Source organism: Haliaeetus albicilla, chromosome 6 (genome assembly GCF_947461875.1).
Source record: "Haliaeetus albicilla chromosome 6, bHalAlb1.1, whole genome shotgun sequence".
Classification (NCBI taxonomy): Eukaryota; Metazoa; Chordata; class Aves; order Accipitriformes; family Accipitridae; genus Haliaeetus; species Haliaeetus albicilla.
The window spans coordinates 17,415,728-17,435,251 of NC_091488.1; the positions used below are offsets into that span (position 1 = coordinate 17,415,728).

At 47.2% G+C, this 19,524-nt stretch overlaps 1 protein-coding gene across 1 annotated transcript in view; it reads right to left on the minus strand.

Annotated features, from left to right (window-relative positions):
- Nucleotides 1-16,108: 16,108 nt before the first annotated feature.
- HUNK (hormonally up-regulated Neu-associated kinase) overlaps nucleotides 16,109-19,524 on the minus strand; it is a 58,424-nt gene continuing 55,008 nt past the window's right edge. Inside the window, exon 9 of the mRNA XM_069786104.1 lies at nucleotides 16,109-19,285. Within this exon, the coding sequence (XP_069642205.1) occupies nucleotides 18,639-19,285 (647 nt within the window). The 3' untranslated portion in view covers nucleotides 16,109-18,638. The remainder of the gene's footprint in view (nucleotides 19,286-19,524) is intronic.

Here is a 19,524-nt window from a genome sequence, read left to right on the forward strand (position 1 = left end):
CCTCTCATGTAGGCATCCCCACTGTGTTCTCACCCTGCTGTCCTCGCTAGACTACACCAGCTCATCAAGAAATTGCAGGCTGCTCCCTGTCATCATGGAAACTCTGTTCTTCAAGCGGAAATCAGAAATGCTATTTTCCTACAAGCGCTAGAATTTAGGCTCGCTTGTGTTTCCCTCACGATCTCTAATGGGAAACAATGACAGAAAAAATTATGCCTGAGTCATGCCTTTACTGATTCATGCCTGAGGAGCCCCAGTATTGGGAAGAGCCGTGCAGATAGTCAGGGAGAGCTGTTATTCAGTGGGTTTGAGGAACATTTGCATTTATCTTCACACAGCCTCTTGGCATTTTACAGGCTGTGGTGCGGGTAAGCGTCTAAGACGAAGTCATGTGTGGGCAACATAGAAGTCCTTCACCCTGAAGTCACACAGCTGCTCTCAGTGAGAAGCCCCTTGGATTTTTCCTGGCCAGAGTATCTGGCAGAAATGGCTGCTTAGCACAATTTGTTGTCATAAGTCGGCAAGCAAGCAAGGGCCAGTAAGCTAGTACCATCTTACATGAAGCTTTCAGGCCTATCATGTTTCTGCTCCCAAGCACAAGAGGATGGGAAAGTGTCAGGTGCATATGACTCCTCGCCCTACGTCCCAAGCAAAAGCTACCCTGTTCTTGGGGCAGCTCAAGAGCTTGGCAGATACCAGACCTGCCACCAGCAGATACCAACTCACGCATTGCAAGGAGAGGTTGGACAAGACTAGGGGCTCAGGGAGCCTGTGCCCCAGGCTGCTGCTGCAGGAGCTGCAGCCCAAGATCACAGCCCACCCAGGGCCACTGTGGGGCTCATAATGCAGTCCCATCCTATATTGCACACTGTGGTGGGTTAACCCTGGCTGGACGCCAGATGCCCACCAAAGCCATTCTGTCACTCCTGCTGCCTCAGCTGGACAGGGGAAAGATAATATAACAAAGGACTCATGGGTCGAGATAAGGACAGGGAGACATTACTCAACCAATTACTGTCATGGGCAAAACAGACTCAACTTGGGGAAAATTAACACAATTTATTGCCAATCAACCAGAATAGGGTAATGAGAAATAAAACCAAATCTCAAAACACCTTCCCTCCACCCCTCCCTTCTTCCTGGGCACAGCTTCACTCCCGGATTCTCAACCTACACCCCCCAGTGGTGCAGGGCGGGGGGGGAATGGGAGTTGTGGTAAGTTCATCACACATTGTCTCTGCTGCTCCTTCCTCCTTGGGGGAGGACTCATCACACTCTTCCCCTGCTCCAGCGTGGGGTCCCTCCCTCGGGAGACAGTCCTCCATAAACTTCTCCAATGTGAGTCCTTCCCAGGGGCTGCAGTTCTTCACAAACTGCTCCAGCGTGGGTCCCTTCCACGGGCTGCAGTCCTTCAGGCAGAGACTGCTCCAGTGTGGGTCCCCCATGGGGTCACAAGTCCTGCCAGAAAACCTGCTCCAGCGTGGGCTCCTCTCTCCATGGGGCCACAGGTCCTGCCAGGAACCTGCTCCAGCGCGGGCTTCCCGTGGGGTCACAGCCTCCCTTGGGCATCCACCTGCTCTGGCATGGGGTCCTCCACGGGCTGCAGGTGGATATCTGCTGCACCGTGGACCTCCCTGGGCTGCAGGGGGACAGCCTGCCTCACCATGGTCTTCCCCACGGGCTGCAGGGGAATCTCTGCTCCGGTGCCTGGAGCATCTCCTCCCCCTCCTTCTTCACTGACCTGGGGGTCTGCAGGGTTGTTTCTCTTACATGTTCTCACTCCTCTCTCTGGCTGCCGTTTCTGTGTGCCCTGCAACTTTTTTTCCTTCTTAAATCTGTTCTCCCAGAGGTGCTACCACCATCGCTGATGGACTCGGCCTTGGCCGGCGGCAGGTCTGTCTTGGAGCCGGCTGGTATTGGCTCTGTCAGACATAGGTGAAGCTTCCAGCAGCTTCTCACAGAAGCCACCCCTGTAATCCTCCTGCTACCAAAACCTTGCCACGCAAACCCAGTACACACACCTGCTATGTCCAGCCAGGCCCCATACTTTTTTCTTGTTCACACAGCCCCAGAACAGCACAGCATGGCCCATGCATTTGCTCTGCCCTTCACAATCCCTGATAAACTGTGCTGCAGGGCCAGGCTACCTTGTAATCTAAACAGGATGAGAAATACAAACAAGACAGGAGGATGTCCCCTCAGGAGAGAAGGACATGGTGGTGATTGATGAGGGGAGGGGGAAGGGATTGATAGCAAAGAAAGGTTTTATGGCAATCATTGGCCTAATAGAACTAAAATAGGACAATTTCTTATTCTGAAATCTGTCGGTGCTTCTTTGGGTGACCTTTGGCAAATCAATTCATCTCTGTCTGTGCCTCTGGTAAATGGGAATAATACAGCCTTGCTGTCTGGAGAATCTTTGGTAATTCGCAGATGAAAGATGCTTTATTGGTACCAGTATCATCCTTCATTGTCATTGGCATGATAGCAGATCTATCACCTAGCAACAGAGCAGCAACTCTCCCCGCTCTGGTTGTCCATGTATTTTTCTTGACTTTTGGCTCTCTAGCAGTCTGCTTTTCATTTAGAGAGACTTTACAGCCGGTGACTGTTCTTCTTCCCTTAGCATTGCCTGCTACAGACAAGCACAGCTGCTATGTCCCATGTCCCCCCTGTCCCCTTTCACTCCCCCCTTTTACCTCTTCTCAGGCCCTGCTGTACATGGAAGTGGTGAGAGAGTATCACCATCAGCTGGCACAACAAACAGATGCTTCTCCTAGCTAAGGCACCTGAGCAGAAGTCTTGAACTTTAAAATATAAGTATAAACTTTATGTAACCTTTAAAATACAGTTATTTATCAGATTTGCATGAATTACAGGGGGGGAAATGGTAATCAGGAAATGTTCTAAAATTTTGCAGAAGCAACCATTTTCACAGATGTTCCAGGCAGCAGTTTTAAGGACAAAGATGCACGTACATAAATAACACCAACCACTGAGGATCAGGAGTCCTGCCGAGTCCTGTGATGCCTTTAGATGTCTGATAGGAGCAGTCCTTCCACCCTCAAGTGGTACATAGGCCAACCTAAACCACTAAAACCATTAGCATCAGCAACAAATTGGAAAGCGGATCAAAGGGAAAGACAAGGATAGAAAAAGTATTGTCCATCCTTATTCAAGAAGAGCCATTCCTAATACTTATTATTCGTATAAGCTAGTATTTATATCATTATGTAAGGGAAGCAGTTTTAGAAAAAACCCAACCAAAATCTCCAATACTTGAGTCTGGGTCAGAACCTGAATCCAAGGTCAGATCTGTCAGTTCATTACTGTGGTGAGCCATTAAGTTACCTTACCTCCACTGAGTTCAGTGAAGCATCACCAATTTCCTTCAGCTGGGGATTTTGGCTAAAAATACTTTTAGTTACTTTGCTACTTTCTCTCTTTTTTTGAAGTGCCCATCTCTCTGATTTGAGGGAGGATGATCCTGTAGCCTAAAACATGAAGACGCACCAGTTCTGCTTGTACTGCAAGAGACTTCAGGGACTGGTATGCCACTGCCCTTTGGGGGGTGAGAGATTTGGTAGATTTGGCTTCTCTCCTTGGGAATGACTGCTGTAAAACAGCACTCTCCCTGGGTCATCAGTCTGACACTTCACAGGAGGATAATGTGCCAGCGGGATGTTTATTGCCCAGTAAACCCCATGCTGTTCCCTTCGGTAGTTACTGTAAGGCAGAGTGATTTCTGGCATTCAATGCATATGCAGCCCCTTTCTAGGGGAAGGGACAGGAGGGAGTCTGGATTTCAGATGTTTCTGGGTGCCAGTGCTGTGGGAGAAACCCACCCTTTCTGCCTCAGAAGACGGCTATCAGGAGGAGCACAGGTGTTCGCTCATGGAGCTGATGCATCCATCATCATTACGTTTCCTTTTAGCGAAAACTCTGTTAGGACCATTTATTTTTTGAGTGAGGTTTTCTGTGTGTGTTGCTTTCTTAAATGTACTGTGGTCTCATGTGTGAAAAGAAATGATGTTTTTGGTGTCTTAGCTGGCTGTCAGGATCCATCTCCCCAACCTCAGCTTTCCCCAGTCTCTGCAGGTTGCTGCTCATAGGAGCTCTTCCGAGTCCTGGCAACCATCTCCCCTTTCTCCACTCCCAAAGAAGTGAGAAAAAACCCCAACACTGGAAGACAAGTAAATGTGGAATAAACAAAAACTTTTTGCCTCTGCCCCTTCCCATTGCCCTCTGTTCAAGCATGGGAGCTTGGAAAGGCTCCTCACTGGAAGACAGGCTATTTTTGTACTGCTTATGCAGCAGCTCATTGAGGAGTAAAGGAGGAATAAGGCCGGTTGAATGGGAGCCTGAGTGCACTTGACTCAACGTTGCTAAAGCAGCAGATTTTACTAGAAGCTGCAACTTCTCCAAAGATATATGCAGAGGTACTTAGTTGCCTCCCTCGGTCAGCAGAGATAGGTCAGCTCCTTCCCAGGGCAAAGGCAGACCATTCAGTCGTGCTCCTCCATCGCTGACTCGGAGCAGGAGCCTGCCTCTCCCCATTGACTGGGAAGGGAGCTTCACTGCCTGGCTTTAACGCGCTTAGTGCAGCGCAGGAGTGCCTTAGCGCAGGAGTTATGAATGTCTCCTGCGGCCTGTGCTGTCAACATCAGCACATGCATCTGAGTTACGGGCCTGATGAGCAACAGAGAAGGCATTAGTTAGATTTGATCTTACCTCCCTTTCCATGGCTGTCAGAAGCATGGCTCGCTCTCACTGGAAAAAACACCTCCCTAGGATGCATTTTATAGCCCCACAGCTACTTGCTCCCCAAGGAATAGCTTATACAATAAATGCAGACTAGGGAGAAATGCGGAGAAGTTGTGCACAAGGATTTTTAGAACCTGAATTAAAAAAAAATAGAAAAAGAAAAGCCCTTGGTGCTTGCTGGGGAATTGAGAAGGATTGAGATGACAAACTTAACAGCCAGTTGGAAGTAGCTGGTTGCATTTTAAAGGGGGAGGGAGGGGAGCATTGCTGCATGACAAAAAAAGTAGTTGCGTGAGCAGAGGAAGTAATTCAGCTAAGCCTCCCACGGATCAGTCCCACGGCTGGGGCTGTGGAGCCTGTGGAGGACATGGGCTTTGACTGAAGCTTTCCCACAGCTGTGGTGGTCACAGCAACTACATCCTTTTGTGTGAGCCGCATGCAACCTGAAGCCCATCCTCTGTGGGGAGACAAGCAATGGCTCCCTCCTCTACCTCTCTGTGTATTTTCATGAAACTTCTAGGAACAATATGATACCTGCAACTGCTGCATTCCTGTGAACTGCAGCTGAGCTTGGCCAACAGTGTAGAAATCATCAGGAAAAACAGACATACACACTGAGGAACAGAAAACAAATAATGTTGCAAGCCTGCCTGCTCCCACTCACCTTGTGTGTGAATCAGGTAACAGACACTCGCTCCTGAGTTGTATATTCACGTACAACAATATTCATGTATAGTAAAAATGCATGAATACATGACTGTAACCCTCAGTTTACATTACTAGTTATTAAAAAATATTGTATAGTCAGTAGCTCTTTAAAACTCTGAAGGCACAGCAGCTGCTCCAATGCATCAATTACTTTTTCTTTCAAAGATGAAAAAAAACCCGCACATAGCTCTATCATGTTTCCAGGTCAGTACCTGGGCCTAAGCAGTGCCGTCACCATGGTGCTGCCTGGGACTTGATACTGAGAATGACAAGGGTAATTGCCAGCAGTTTGCCTTTCTTGTCTCTAATCACCTGAGCACAAAATACAAACCACAATGGTTTTAAGAAACTGACTTTTAAGATTTCATTTAACATGCCTGAAAGGATTTGAGGTAAGGATGCTCAGTGTAAAATGCTTGTAAAAACTGTTTCCAAGATGTCAGCATCCCTTTAAATAGGCTAAGTCTGATCTTCTATAATTGCCATATAATCCCATCCTTGTAACATGGGATGCACAGGTAACTAATGGGTTTTCTAATCTGGCTGTGGGCTAGGGATTTGGTGTCTTCATTCAAAGAGGATTGCAGGTAACTGAATAAAGATGAGGCAGGACTCTCTGAAGATGACACTGTCCATGCAAGCTGCTCTCTTGGCAATCACAATTTGAGAAGCAGAAAATATCCAGAGAGAAGGATGGGTGGGAAAGAGGAGCAGTTGCCCGAGTACACAGATGCTAGGCTCTCCCAGAATGCATCTGCAAAGACAGAAAAAGTGGAGGATATTTGTTTTATGACAACCTTTCTTCCTTGTAATGTTTGACCATCCTTAAATCATTCTCATAAGAAGTTTGCCCAAGTATTGCATAGAACAGGCGGTGAGTGGGCTCAGGTGGATGTCACATCCCCGTTTCCTGGAAGGATCATTCAGCACACGCGTCAGTGAACACTGCAAGGATTTTCATCCTCCAGTGCTGTCAGCCTGTGCCTTCTCAACACTTATGCATTTGGATCAGGTGTGGTAGGCGCGAAAGTCTCATCTTCCATGAAATCACTTGTCTGGGCTACAGGGGGGATGCTCCGTCTCTACCTCAGCCCCATGCTGCTGCCTGAATACCTTCCACAGACCTGGAGAGGCTGAGGAGCAGCAGCAGCGGTAACACAGAGCAGGTCTGCTGAATCAAATGTGTCTCTTCCCAGTAAATTACAAGCAAGGAGGCCTTCTGCTTCTGCATCCGATTTCCCCTGCCAAGTCTCGATGCCCTGTCTCTGAAGGTACAATTAATCACTATGGAGACTGTTGCAAAGTCACCAGTTTGGGCTTAGTGTTTCAGCTAAGCACTAAGCAACAGGTGCTGGGGGGCTTTTTGGAAGGAGCTTTTTTTTTCACACTGGTGTGCAGTGCCTGAAGGCTAAGAGAGGTCTTTCCCTCCCAGCTAACAGTAAGTGCACAGGCCAGGTGCTTAGGTGGGACTTCCCAAAGCTAAAGAGTCCATATGACATGGATCAGGCCCCTGTCACTGGTGGAGGTGGTGGGAGTCAGGGCTTGTTCATCAGAGGAACAGCAGGATTCACATTCGTTTGAAGGGTCTCTCATGCTTCATGCTAAGGGAGGGTTTTAACCTTATGGAAAACTCTGCACTGTGTGTAAAGCCTTGCAATGGCTCGCTCAGGGAGTCATCTCAGAAGGCAGAGAAATAGTGGAAGCTGCAGGTACGCAGGGTCCCAAGGTAGGTCTATGGGGGTGAATGCAGGCAGACCTCAAGTTTCCATGCCAGGGCTCCCAGTCGTGTCTGGACCAGGGGCCAGAGAGCCATAATAGGCCAGGAACACAAAACCTGCTGACTGAAACTGTGCCTTTCAGCAGCTACACCATGTCTGGGTGTGCAGCTCCTGGGGAGCAACACGTCCTCCCTGGACCTGGCACGCAATCTGAAATGCAAAACCACGACCCAGGAAAAACCTGGGCTGGGGGCAGGGAAGGGACCATCTAGCTGTCATTTACAGACACGGTAAGTGTGTTACACACTCTAATCTCAGCCCCAGGCCATCTGCAAGCCCAGCTACTCACTCAGAGGCTGGAGCACAAGCATCTCTCATCACTCTACCTATGGCTGCGGGCGTGAGTGGTGCGGTGGTCAGATGCTGCTCTGCCAAGCCCTGCACGAACACGTCTTGGACCTGAGACTAGCACATATCTTAGACACGTGAGTCCTTTCCTGGTGCCTCGGCACAGGCAGACTGGGGGACTGCACTCAGCTGTAGGTAGTTTAAAGTGTCCTTCTGGAGAGCAGACCTAAATATGTCATCTTTTCCATTTGGAAAAGAGAGCACAGCTCTGTGAAAAAAAGAAAATTTGGAGCATCCGTGGGATTTGCCAGATTAGAGACAAACTGCACTAAAGCACTGGCAGCTCCTTGCTGAATTTGCACAGATGGCTCTGCCCCATCCCTGCCCCCTCAGCAAGACAGCATGACATCGGACCCAGAGGAGAAGGGGAACAACAACCGTGGCTAACAACTGCATGGATTTATGCATTGAACGCTCTGCGCATTTCAGCAGCCTTGGAGGAGCTGAATCTACAACCTGACAGGCACTCTGTGAACAGCAATGATGAATAACTGCATCCAGAGGCACCCCAGGATAGCAAGGCAAGCATTTTTTAACCAGGTGCTGCTGATGCAAAGCCATCAGCGCTACTCCATGCAAAACTCTCAGCACAGTTGAACGTTCACATCCTCATTCAGTCACCGGGAAAGGACAGAGGGGTCACATCCACATGCATCTGTGGATGAAATATTTAAATGAAATGCTGTGAAAGGGGCCCTTGGGGCATGGTAATATATCGTCCTTGGAATGCATGAGACAACCTGCCCTATTCTGGGGGTCTGCTTTGCCCCAGTTCCATTACTGTAGACCCTGAATAATTGCCCCTCTTCCCTTTCCCTGTGGTTTCTTGACAGGACAGACACACTGAAATACATGTCCACAGTGCAGTTTTGGCTATAAGGGGTACTGAACACCTCCCAAATGAAATGTGACAGAGCTCACCCGCTCCTGCTTGCATCCAGAGGCACCTAAGCCCTTAGGGACACACACGTCTACATGTGATTTAAAGCAGCTCTGCAACTGCTCTGCCTGGGCTAGGCCTGAGCCAGTCTCCAGGCAGTCCTGCCTGGTGGGGACCTGCTGTTTCAGCTCCCTGTTTAGCCTTCAGATGTTGCACCAGCCCCCAAAACTGCAATGAAGATACTCAAGCTGAACTGAGCATTGTGGAGCAAGTACTGAAAGGTTTGCTGGCTCAGCAGAGAAACCCAAACCACAGCTGCTGCAAAGGATAAGGCATGCTTTTAAAAGCATCAGCTCCAGCTATTTTCCAAGCTCAGGAAGAGGAAAGCTTAGAACTAGTTTCAGTTTTGGGAAAAGTACCAGATGCATTCTCATTTTATCTAAATCTGTGTTCTCACACTTGGGCCATATGTCACTGGTGTTGTGGTAGTCCCAGAAGACCACGGGGGTTTTGCCTTGTTACATGTCCCTTGAAAATAAAGAAGTTATGCACTCATCAAAACTGGCGTAACAGAGGTCTGGGACAGCAAGAGCCACTGGTGAGGCAGGAATTGTCTTTCTTTAATGCTGCATTCAGCAAAACCCCTGTGGTTTCCTCTATTTCTGTGCAGTTCTACTCATTTTAAAAATGTTTATTTTTCTGAGGTTGCACTGCTTCATTATGAGGAATAAATAATTAAACTATAATTATTTAGCCCTATTTCTGCACATGAAATTCTCTTAGCTACAGAGCATCATCCAGGACACATTGTTTTGGCAGCTTTATATTCCTAAACACTTTCACTGCCCAAGCATCAAGGTCTTTTTACCTGCAGCTTTGCACCCAGCCGTCTAGCCTAGCTGCAGCATAGCCTCTGCTAGAGTCTTGAGGCTGCAGAAATTTTAACAGCAGATTAAAACCATTCAGAGTCACGTGCAAGAGATTCAGGCCAGAAGTGTTGGTGACCTGTTACAGTTATCACTGCACGCTGACGGAGTATGGCCCCATTCCTGGCAACTGCAATGACACCTTTGCGCAAGCTTGCCATGTCCTCCTCTGCCCACGCAGGAAAAACAGAGATTCTTCCACCTCTGGGGCTGTGGACATGAAAAGTTGAGCAGGTTTTGCTATGAAGGCTGAGGCAGACCTATTGTTGAAGCCAGCACGTGCAGATTGGTGCTCTTTCACATCTGAAATTTGCCTTCACATATAAATGAAGAGATAGGCCTTTGATTTCTGTTTATGAGCCGTCAGGAAAGGTCCTGCCTGGGAGCAGAGCACCTGAGGGTGCAGTTCTGCAGGACCTTGGACTGGTCGCAGGGGCTGTCCTGGCCAGTCGGGTGACGGGCACCCCCACCCCATCCATGTGCTCCTGTCCCCTCTCTGATGCAAGACAGTATGTAGGCTCAGGGGAAAACCTCCCCAGCAAGTAAGTTCAGCAGGGTCACCTCCTGAAGTCGCTCCTTGTGAAGTGTTGGAAAACCAGCCCCAGGGTGGGAGAGGCCAAAAACAGGTCAGCAGAGCTGGAGGAGGGTGGTGGGCACGAGAAGAAAGGGATGGATGGTCCTGCCGCAGCCTTGATTTTGCAAGGTTCGAGCTGTGGGACAGCTGCCCCTCATCTACTTTTTGTCTTCCCTCTGCCTGCCCTCTGGTTTCATCTGTCTGAGTTAATGATTAGTGTGTTGACTCTCGGAGAAAGCAAAACATGGCCGTCTTTGCTGAGAAGACTTCTGCCATGCCATTGCTGCATGTAACCATGAACATAGGTGTGGGACTTCCCCATGACCACCAGTATGTAGCAGAGTACAGACTAAAGTTAGATTTCCCCACTTAACATACAAAATAAGGCCCAGTGAAGGACCTCTACCCTGCTCTGTGCTAATAAAGCAAGCATCCAGCAGTGCTTTCAGAGCCACAGATTTTATCCCAAAGTCATTTGTGCTCAGCTGTATAAGAAATCTTTCCTCCTTCCCCTTCAGGATGCGGGTCTCTGAGGGAGGTGTCACTTATTAACTTTTCCTTCGACATTTCCTGGGCTCCGTTTGCCTGCAGTTCCCCCAAGGCAGCACCGATCAGCTCCACATCCCAGTTAAGCTCTGCTGAGCTGCTCGCATGCCCCATGCACACCCCGGCCAGCCGCCACGCACCACACACTGCTCTTGACATCAGCTGGCAGCAGCAGCACCTTCCCACCGAGGAGATAGATACCCTCCTTTGCGCATCCCAAGTCATGCCAACATTGGTGGCCTAAGTTGCTGCTGTGTTTTATTCCCATTAAACCTGCCAATCGCACTCGCTGAAGCGTATCACACGTCTCACCTCGCTTGTGGGCTCAAGTCAGTCACTGGGAGGAGGAAACCCTCTATGGGTAAGGCATGAGGTGCACGGAGGGAAGAAGAAGCCCCATGCAGCTCTCATTAACTGCTCCACAAGAACAATGTGGTTTGGCACCCTCTCCCAAGGCTGAGCTGCAAGCCCAGGGCTGGGCAGGGGGGGGAACGGGAACTAACTGCCCCATGGAAGCTGCCAAAAAGCATGCAGGAAACCTGCATGCTCCGAGAACTATTTTAGCTGTGGCAAAGAGTGGGAGAGTCCCATCGGACAGTTGCCCCCCTGGGCTCCTGCCATCAGCCCGCTCCCCCCGTCTGGGTCTCCTCCATCTTCCCCCTTGAACCTCAGCTGGTTCCCAGAGCTGACACCTGAAGGACCCAGCCCAAAGGCCACGTTCTTCTGCAGCGACCGCCTGCTGGGTGGCAGGACAGAGGCTTGTTCTCTTTCCCTTCCCTCCTCTTCAAACATGCTTGACGAAACAGCTGTGTGCATTAAAATGTTAGCTGCAACACCCACTACACCGTTGTTTTCATAAATAAAGGCTGGTTTTGTAACTTGCAATTTTGCCATGTGGTTAAGTAACTAAATAAGGTTTGCATTGTGTGTTGCTGTTAAGAAGGTAAGCCTTAAACCCATCAGTAAAAAGCCTGAAGTTTTTATCAATAGCCCTGGGGTTCAAAGTAAAATCTAATTAATCCATAAACCATCACAAATTGGTGGCCTCTGGAGGGACTGGAGAGTTAAGCACTGATTTAAGACATTTTCTGTTGGGATAGCTAACTCCTCCATTTAGAAGGCATGCTGTCAAAAAGGACTTTTTCATCCCTCTAAAACTGTTTTGCACTAACATTTTACCTAATTGTTCTTCAGAAAGTGATAATCAATAAATGTGAGAGATGAACTTTTGCTGGGGGAGTTACAGCCAGTGCCCTGAATAAAATGTTAGGGCAGAACATCCTCCCAGTTTTACAGACATCGTTGTGGGAGCAGCTCAGAACACCTGGCATTTGTTTTCAAGAGTGAACCGTTAGAATTTGTTGTGCTGCATGTTTGCCAAGCCTTCGAAGAACTAGTTTTACAAGGTCAGGTTGGAGGATGGCCTTGTGTATGCCTGGGAAGATGTGGCTGAAGACAGTCATGAGTATGTGTAAGGAATGTTTTTACCTTTAACCGTTCTGAGGACTGGCAAACATCCCAGCTGAGCCAGATATGCACCCCTGTATTAGTCATATTGGCTGTATGCCGTTAGCTCTTTCTAGATCTTTGTTGAAACATATATGTTTGATCCTTTTGTGAAATAAACAGAATCTTGTATGGATAGCTTGAGCGCTTAATTCAGTCACCGCACTTCGTCTCTGGGGAGGCTTCTGCTCCGCCTTACCTTCAAGGGTGGCTTCCCATTTCCCCACTCCCAAACTGCAATGGTGACCTTTTGCAGGATGAGCTCCAAGGCCTGCGGAAGCTGCTTGGAGGACTTCCCACTGATGCTGTTGGGTGCTGATCACACACAGCAAGATCATGTCAGAAACTTTTCTCATCCCTCAAAACCTTCAGCAGCTCCATATCCCACCTCCAGCTTTCACTTAGTAGTTGTGGGGGGGTAGCTTTGCCACCTGCCCCCAAAAATCCCTTGCTCCTGCAGTGCCAGGATCTTCAGGGCAAGGTCTTTTGGGAATCCAGCTGCTAAAACAACCTAGCCTCCTCTCAAAAATCTGCCCACTGCCATTTTTCAAAGACTTAGAGTCTGGTCCAATGTGGGTGGCTCTGACGGGGATGGACAGACCACTTTCCAGCACAAAGGCCACCCACAGGCGCTTTGAAGGCTTTCTGGGGAAGGGTTTGTACTCAGAGAGCTGCTCAAAGACAGAAACTGGAAGAACTTGTGAACCTGGCAATTACAAATCTGCACTTCCTCCCCCCCGCCAATGCCCTGTCCTCAGAAGTGACAGAAACACTTTAGCTGAATTAAAACAGTGTTTTAAAAGTGGAGCCTGGCAACAGGCACTGAAAAACCCATGTAATTTCCAATGGCTAATGCGTTGGTGTGGAAGGCTGAGAGATCTCAGTGTCAGGCCTGCCCAATAGCCTGGGACGTGGACGTGAGCTTTGCTGCACGAGCACCCAAGTAATTTCTGCTATGAGGTAAATGCCTCACAGATTGGATATCAGTACGTGCTGGATATCCCCTGCAATAACACTCAGGACCTGGGATGAAAAAGACATTTCTATCATGGATCCCAGATCAGTCTGTCCATCCATCCATCAGCCTCCTGAACAATGTCTGAGCCCTCCTGGCTACTTTCAACCAAAGGAGGTCTCCAAATTCTGAATTTTTCACATATTTTATAAGGATTGGTGAGCAGGTAGAGGAAACTCAGATCAGCTCAGTGGGGTGCACAGGAAACATGGGTCCAAGTCCACACACAGGCAAGTCAGAAACAAATTGTCTGGGGGCAGGTAGAGTTGGGAGGAAAAAACCCCATTTTATCTAACAGTCATCCCTATGCTATAAGCACAGGACAATACTTCTGTTTCCTTCTGTTTCACAGAAGGAGGGAAGCTATTTTGAAATAAAGCCTCTGGTGGTCCTTCTTTTCTTTGTTTTAGATTGAGTCTGTCTTTTCTGGTTGTAGGAGATACAAAGAATTGGGGGATTTTTACATTTGGGTAGAAGAGTGCTATTCATACAAACAATAAATATATTTCTTTATGATCTATATCTCAAAAATGCAGTAGTCCTGTTTTTAGATATTAACCAAAATTTTAAAACGATTTTAGCACCTCACCCTTAATCAATCAACCTCTTCTTATTTCTTCTCTCTCGGGCTTTTCAGTGCCCTGCCATCAGCAGGCAGACAGTAGGTATTCTCAGGTGAACTCCAAACCCTACTCTAGGCTCTGTCGTGATGCCCTTTGTTTCTAACAACAGCTAATTGCCCGTACCTCAATAACAGAAAGCATCATATTACAAGCTTCTTTTGATATCAAACATTGAAGAGACTCAAAATGATTTTGCCTCTCATCCCCCTACATATATCTGCAAGCCATCTTTGTGAAAGATGATTACAGGCAATGCAAACATGCCCCGGGAAACACACGCCAATGTATGCGGCTTAGGAATCAATGCTCAAGCAGCTCCCTTGATGGAAAACCTGCTGCAAATAGGACACTTGCTCACTTCTGAGGGAGCATGTTTCTCTCAGTGAGAAGGATGACATAAAGTCTAACCCTCTCCCGGTATTCCCCAATGCTATTCCTGCTTGAGACCACCTCCAATGCAAACAAGTCTTATAACCAGGATGCAGGGAGCTTGCTGAAAGACCATAGGAGTCACACCTATTCATGAATTTGCCACATGGCTGTATTTCTGCACGTGAGTGATTTGTAGCTCTCAGTCCACAGAGCTATGATAACTTTTTAATAGGAAAAACAGGCCCTGGTGCTGTACCCAGCAGTTTTGTTATGCTCTAGGGAAGCTAAATGGAGGAGGAAATAAAAGAGAAAATTGACCATTTGTGACCACCAAGTATTAAAGAAGCAGGAAAAAGGCAGGCAAAATCCAAACTACTGCACACAGCAATAGCACCCCTGAAATTTCTGCTCATTTCTTGATAAGCAAGGCTCTTATGAGCTTGGGGTGCTTCAAACAGTAAAGTTTAAAGCTGAATTACAAATGAGCAAATAAAGGGGCAGCTTCCTCTTGGGTGGGAGGTTTTCCTCACACCAGCTACAGAGGGGCTGTATCTGTGCCACCCTACAACTCCCTTACCACAAGCAGAAGCCCTAGACCCAGCAACACGCTGAGAGTTTACCTGCCAGCCTCACGCTCTGCCATTGACACACAGCCTGCCTGGCAGAATTACAGCAAAACTGTACTGACCATTGAGTCTTTTTTCCCCCTCCCTTCCCTTCTTCCATACATTAACCACAGCCGCATTGCTGGCCTGGGCAGAGTTGTGCTGGCTGTCTCCAGGGAGTCGCTGACAAACCATCTTACTGGTGCACTGGAGACATAAAAGTCTTCTGCAAACCCGACCCTACCTTTTTGTAGCTACCCACTAAGGGATTTTGTTGCAAAGATCAAGTGATGTCAAGTACAAAAGTAACTGTTATTTAGTTTTAGCATTTGTAAACCTCGATACTCAGGAATTTAGATATTTATCAGCCCATTTACAGGAGAAGTATGAAGACCAACACCTGTAGCAACAGATGCTGATTCGTGTTCCCTGTCTTGCTGAATAACTTCGACACCTATTTTTCCAGGCAGAAGAACCTGAACAAAATCACTTTTATCACGATGGATCCTAAACTGCTGTTCAGTGACCGGTTAGTTTGCAAAACCCTCTTTAAGTGCTTCACAGCTGCTCCACTGACTCCATTGGGTTCTGCATGCAAACAGCACCTCAGAAAGGCCCCGTAAAGCCATGGTGCTCCTGTCTTGCATCCAAAGCTCAGCAGTGCTCTTTTCCTCAATGCATGACCAGAAGTATAAGGCGTATTTTCAGATCTTTCAAACAGGTTCATTATGGGCTTAATGCCAAGCCTATTGCAAACACCATAAAAAGACCTCAGCTGATTTTGGAGGTCTTCGGATCAGTTGTTCTAGGAAACAGATTTGTACGAAGGTAGGAGGAAGAAACAGTACTTACAAGAACTGTGGGATCAACACAACAAAAATGCTCCAACTGAAGCTGCAACACTGATTGCCAGTTTGCATGGCTGTGCTAAGCTTAGCAAAGGTAGGACTGGTCCCTACAATCTGAGGAGTTTAACTCCAGAGGTGCAGAAACTGATCAGCAAATGCTTTTGTTTATAGCGCGGTGACTTCCTATGGCTGTTTAAAAGCTGGGTTCTCATCTGAACCGGTTGACCCTATTCCTTCCCTCGTATCTGGATACAGCTACGTGTTGCTGAGGAGCAATTCATTCCCATCATTTTGGACCTCTGTTTTAAGGTGGAAAGAACTGGAGACACCTGTCAGCCTTCACTGGTGACAAACAGAGCTTGGATAATGACCAGAGACTAGATGCACAACTTGCAGAGGGCTAATATTAAGCAAGGGAATCCCACCGTGTGCCTTTTAGCTCACTCAGCGTTTATAGGCAAGTCAGCAGCCAGATTCAAAGGGATAGTCTTTGATGGGTGAACATAAAGGCGCTGGTCATCCTCTTGTCACCTCACCATTTTGCTGGTTGTTTTTGTACTTAGATTATTCTTGCTACATAGTGACCTGACAAACAAAGTCAGAAGTCCATGGTAATCTTGTTCAAAAAGTACATATATTTAATAATGATAACAAATACAATTTTTTTCCCCTGGAATTTCCACTACTGTATTTCAGTAAGTCCCTTCTATGGTCACTGCAGTTTGACTGTACATAGCTACTGTCTAAGCTGGATACATATGGTTATGTTTTAGCAGTGTAGTACTCAAATATTCTCTATAAATATAATAAAAGATTTAACATTTCTGTTTTCATTCTGATTCTTACACATATTTACTGGATTTTCACAAAAAATACATGTCTCTTTCCTGCCTCCCCCAACCTTTTACTGGGTTCCAAATAAACCTGAGTTTGTAATTCAAGTCAGTATCTGCCATCTGTTCAGGTACGCAAGTCCGACGCACACAAAAGATGGGATTTCAGTGGTCCCTGCTCACTAGCTTTGCAGTACAAACATCTTCTTAGCATGAAGAAAAAGAAAATGCTTTGATGTTTTTAAACAAAAGGAAGAGCTAAAATGGACCCCGGGGATGCACAGGTGCTCTGTACAAACAAAAGATGACATTTTTCAATCTGAAAATGAGTAACATTATTTCAGGGCTGTCTTTCTTATTATACTGGGATTTTTACGTATATTATTTTGCAGGTAGCTTAACTACCCCAGAGGCAGGTGTCCTCACTACACTGAAGAGTACAAGATGTGTATGGACTCCCCTGTACCGAACCGATGGGCGGCTTCAGTGCCAAGGTGAAGGTCCCATCTGCAGGGATGAGAAGGGCGCTCTGGGCATTTACGCTCTGCTCGTTTTGCCAGCAAGCATTCCAATATTAACAGTCCAGTCACCTGTTCTGTCAGTATTTGGATTAATGTCCAATTTTTTTCTTGCAGATTTTGGTGTAAGGCCTGAGCTATGTTGAGAATCTGGAGCATGCACTCAACTATGGGCTCTGCTGGGGACCTTCTCCCCTGCCTCTGCTGGCCCTCCTCCCCCTGTCCCTGTGTATCTCTCTCATGCAACTAGAAGGAAAGCTTCTCAAACAGGGGTAATTCTCAGCATTTGCACAGACACGAAACCAACGGGGCCACAAAATTGTTTGCAAAAATATTGATGAAAACAGGACTTAGATTCCTATCAATGGTCTCAATGCAAAATCCCTATCTTCCAACAACAACTCCAAGAAGATGACGATGCCTCTGCTGCCTGGGTTTTGAAATGACATTAAGTGGGTGGGCAGCAGTGCGGCTTATGCAGGCCAGGGCTGCCTGCTTGGGAACCAGACTGGAATAAGCTTTGTTGAGACATCCTGTACACACAAACATATACGCAAGCGCGGTACAGACGAAAGAAAAGAGTAGTCTTTGGCTAAACCTTCTGATTTATAGGAAATGGTTTGAAGACAAAAACAACCAAAAAAATGTTGCCAACCTCTCAGATGTATCATTTACTTAGAAAAACAAGACCGGTATGCAGAACACGGTGCCTTTTAAGAAAGTTAATCTTCATTGCTCATAACAATACCGAATTTTTGGTAACCACTGCATTACCAATCTTGCAGTATAAAACGGCATTGGTACAGATTCACGTGTCCTTTATTAGTCTTTTTAGTTCACTGCAGTCTCTCAGAAAAGCCTTCAGGTGTGTCCAATGCTGCCTTGCTGTAACAGGGACTAACAGTCCTGCACATAGGTGTGCCATGGAACTAGTATGGCTGCAAAAATCAGAGGTGACTGGATTGTTTAAACACAGCATGTTGCAATCTGGATTGCTGTTGAAGCATCTGCTTGCAGACCTACCATATGAAAAGAACAGGCATCTAGTGATCTAGTGTGGTGAATTTCCACATGATGAAATTTGTGTTAAATAGTCATGTTTCTTCTGAGTGACATCCTTAAATCATCATTTTCTCTAGGAAAAAGATGATTCCGCTATCAGCTACTTTATGTAATTAACAGTAAAATCTGCTTTGACTTCCAATACTCCCACTTTTTCTGAATGTTTAGATCACTTGTGTCTTTATTCAAGCTTCTACCAACTTCATCTTCTTGGCAGTGCTTGCTAGCAAGTTGACTTTGGACATAGTACCTTGAGTTTTTCCACTTGTCTAGCCATGTGAACAACGCCTGTAGCAGCACCATGTACTGTGTGGCACAGGCAGATGGAGCGTGGACAGTCTTACCACAGATCCTGGATGGGACCGGCATTCATGGCATCACGCAGGTTACCTTGATGAATCAAACCATTAATGTTTGCTGTTCTTCCAATCAACCTTACTACAGTACTAGATGAGAGCAGTGAAAATACATATTCATGTAGCTCTTTCGAGACATGTTTTACTGTACAGTTAGATGCCAAATGTTAATATTTAACAGCACAAGCAGAGCCCTTTTCTTCCAGCTTCAATATGTAGGACAATGCCTTCCTTAGAAGCAGACCTCTGATGTTCTATGTTGGACCACTGTGGTGTATTACGTAGTGACAGCAACATGCCTGTGGCTTTCCCTTCTTGTTAAAAGTAAAAAAGGTTAGGTCCCAGAGAACAGCAGTGCAAATCCCAGGATGTCAGACTAACACTGGCCGCTGACAGCATCTGCTGCATTGAAGGAAATCTGTGCGGGGCTCATCTGCTGCAGCTGAGGCATCCTCGCTTCCAGTGGCTTGTCGCTCGCCGACTGCATTGTCTGGTTCCTCTTCCGCAGCATCTGTCCGATCCCCATCATGGGGAATCTGCCTCTGCTTTTAACACAGTTGGGGCTACCCAAGGGGTTGTTGGAAACCAGCTGAGTAGGGGACACTGCTTCTTCCTTTGCCGGATACGCTTTTTCTTCATATGTGAAAGAGACTTGGGTGGGGTGGACGGGGGACGTACTCCCTGGCTGAAAAAGCGGAGACAGTGTCCTTTCACTTGAGCTTTTGTAAGGGAAATTCATTGGTGAGCCTAAAATCCTGTACTGATGAGAGGGGGAAACCTGGTCTATTTGGTCCTCTCTGTCAACCGACTCGAAGGAGTGCACAATATTCAGGATGAGAGGAGAGTCCTTTGCCCGGCCCCCGATTCGGGCCGGCTCCTGCTGCGGAGACTCCTGCCTCTTGAGGAGCCGAGGGGTTCTGGGGGGCGGCTGCTGGACTTCGAGGTACTCCAGGGAGCTGGAAGTGACGCAGCCCGTCTTGGTTGCCAGGGGTTCGTGGAAGGGGCTTACCGCACTGCTGGAGTCTGCAAAGCAATCAGAAAAGGAACCAGAAGAGCAGATTGTATTTAATAGCACTGCCTGCTCTGCCTTACGGCAGACAGCGTCCGACATCACCTTTAACAATTTTAGGAGAGTGTGACAAATGCACTAGCTAGAACAAATGGTCTTAGGGATATACTCAGAACCTAATTCCCTGACTCTCATTTGATACTTACGTTGTTTCATGGGTAATTTATCTGCCACTTTCCTCAAAGGCAAGAAG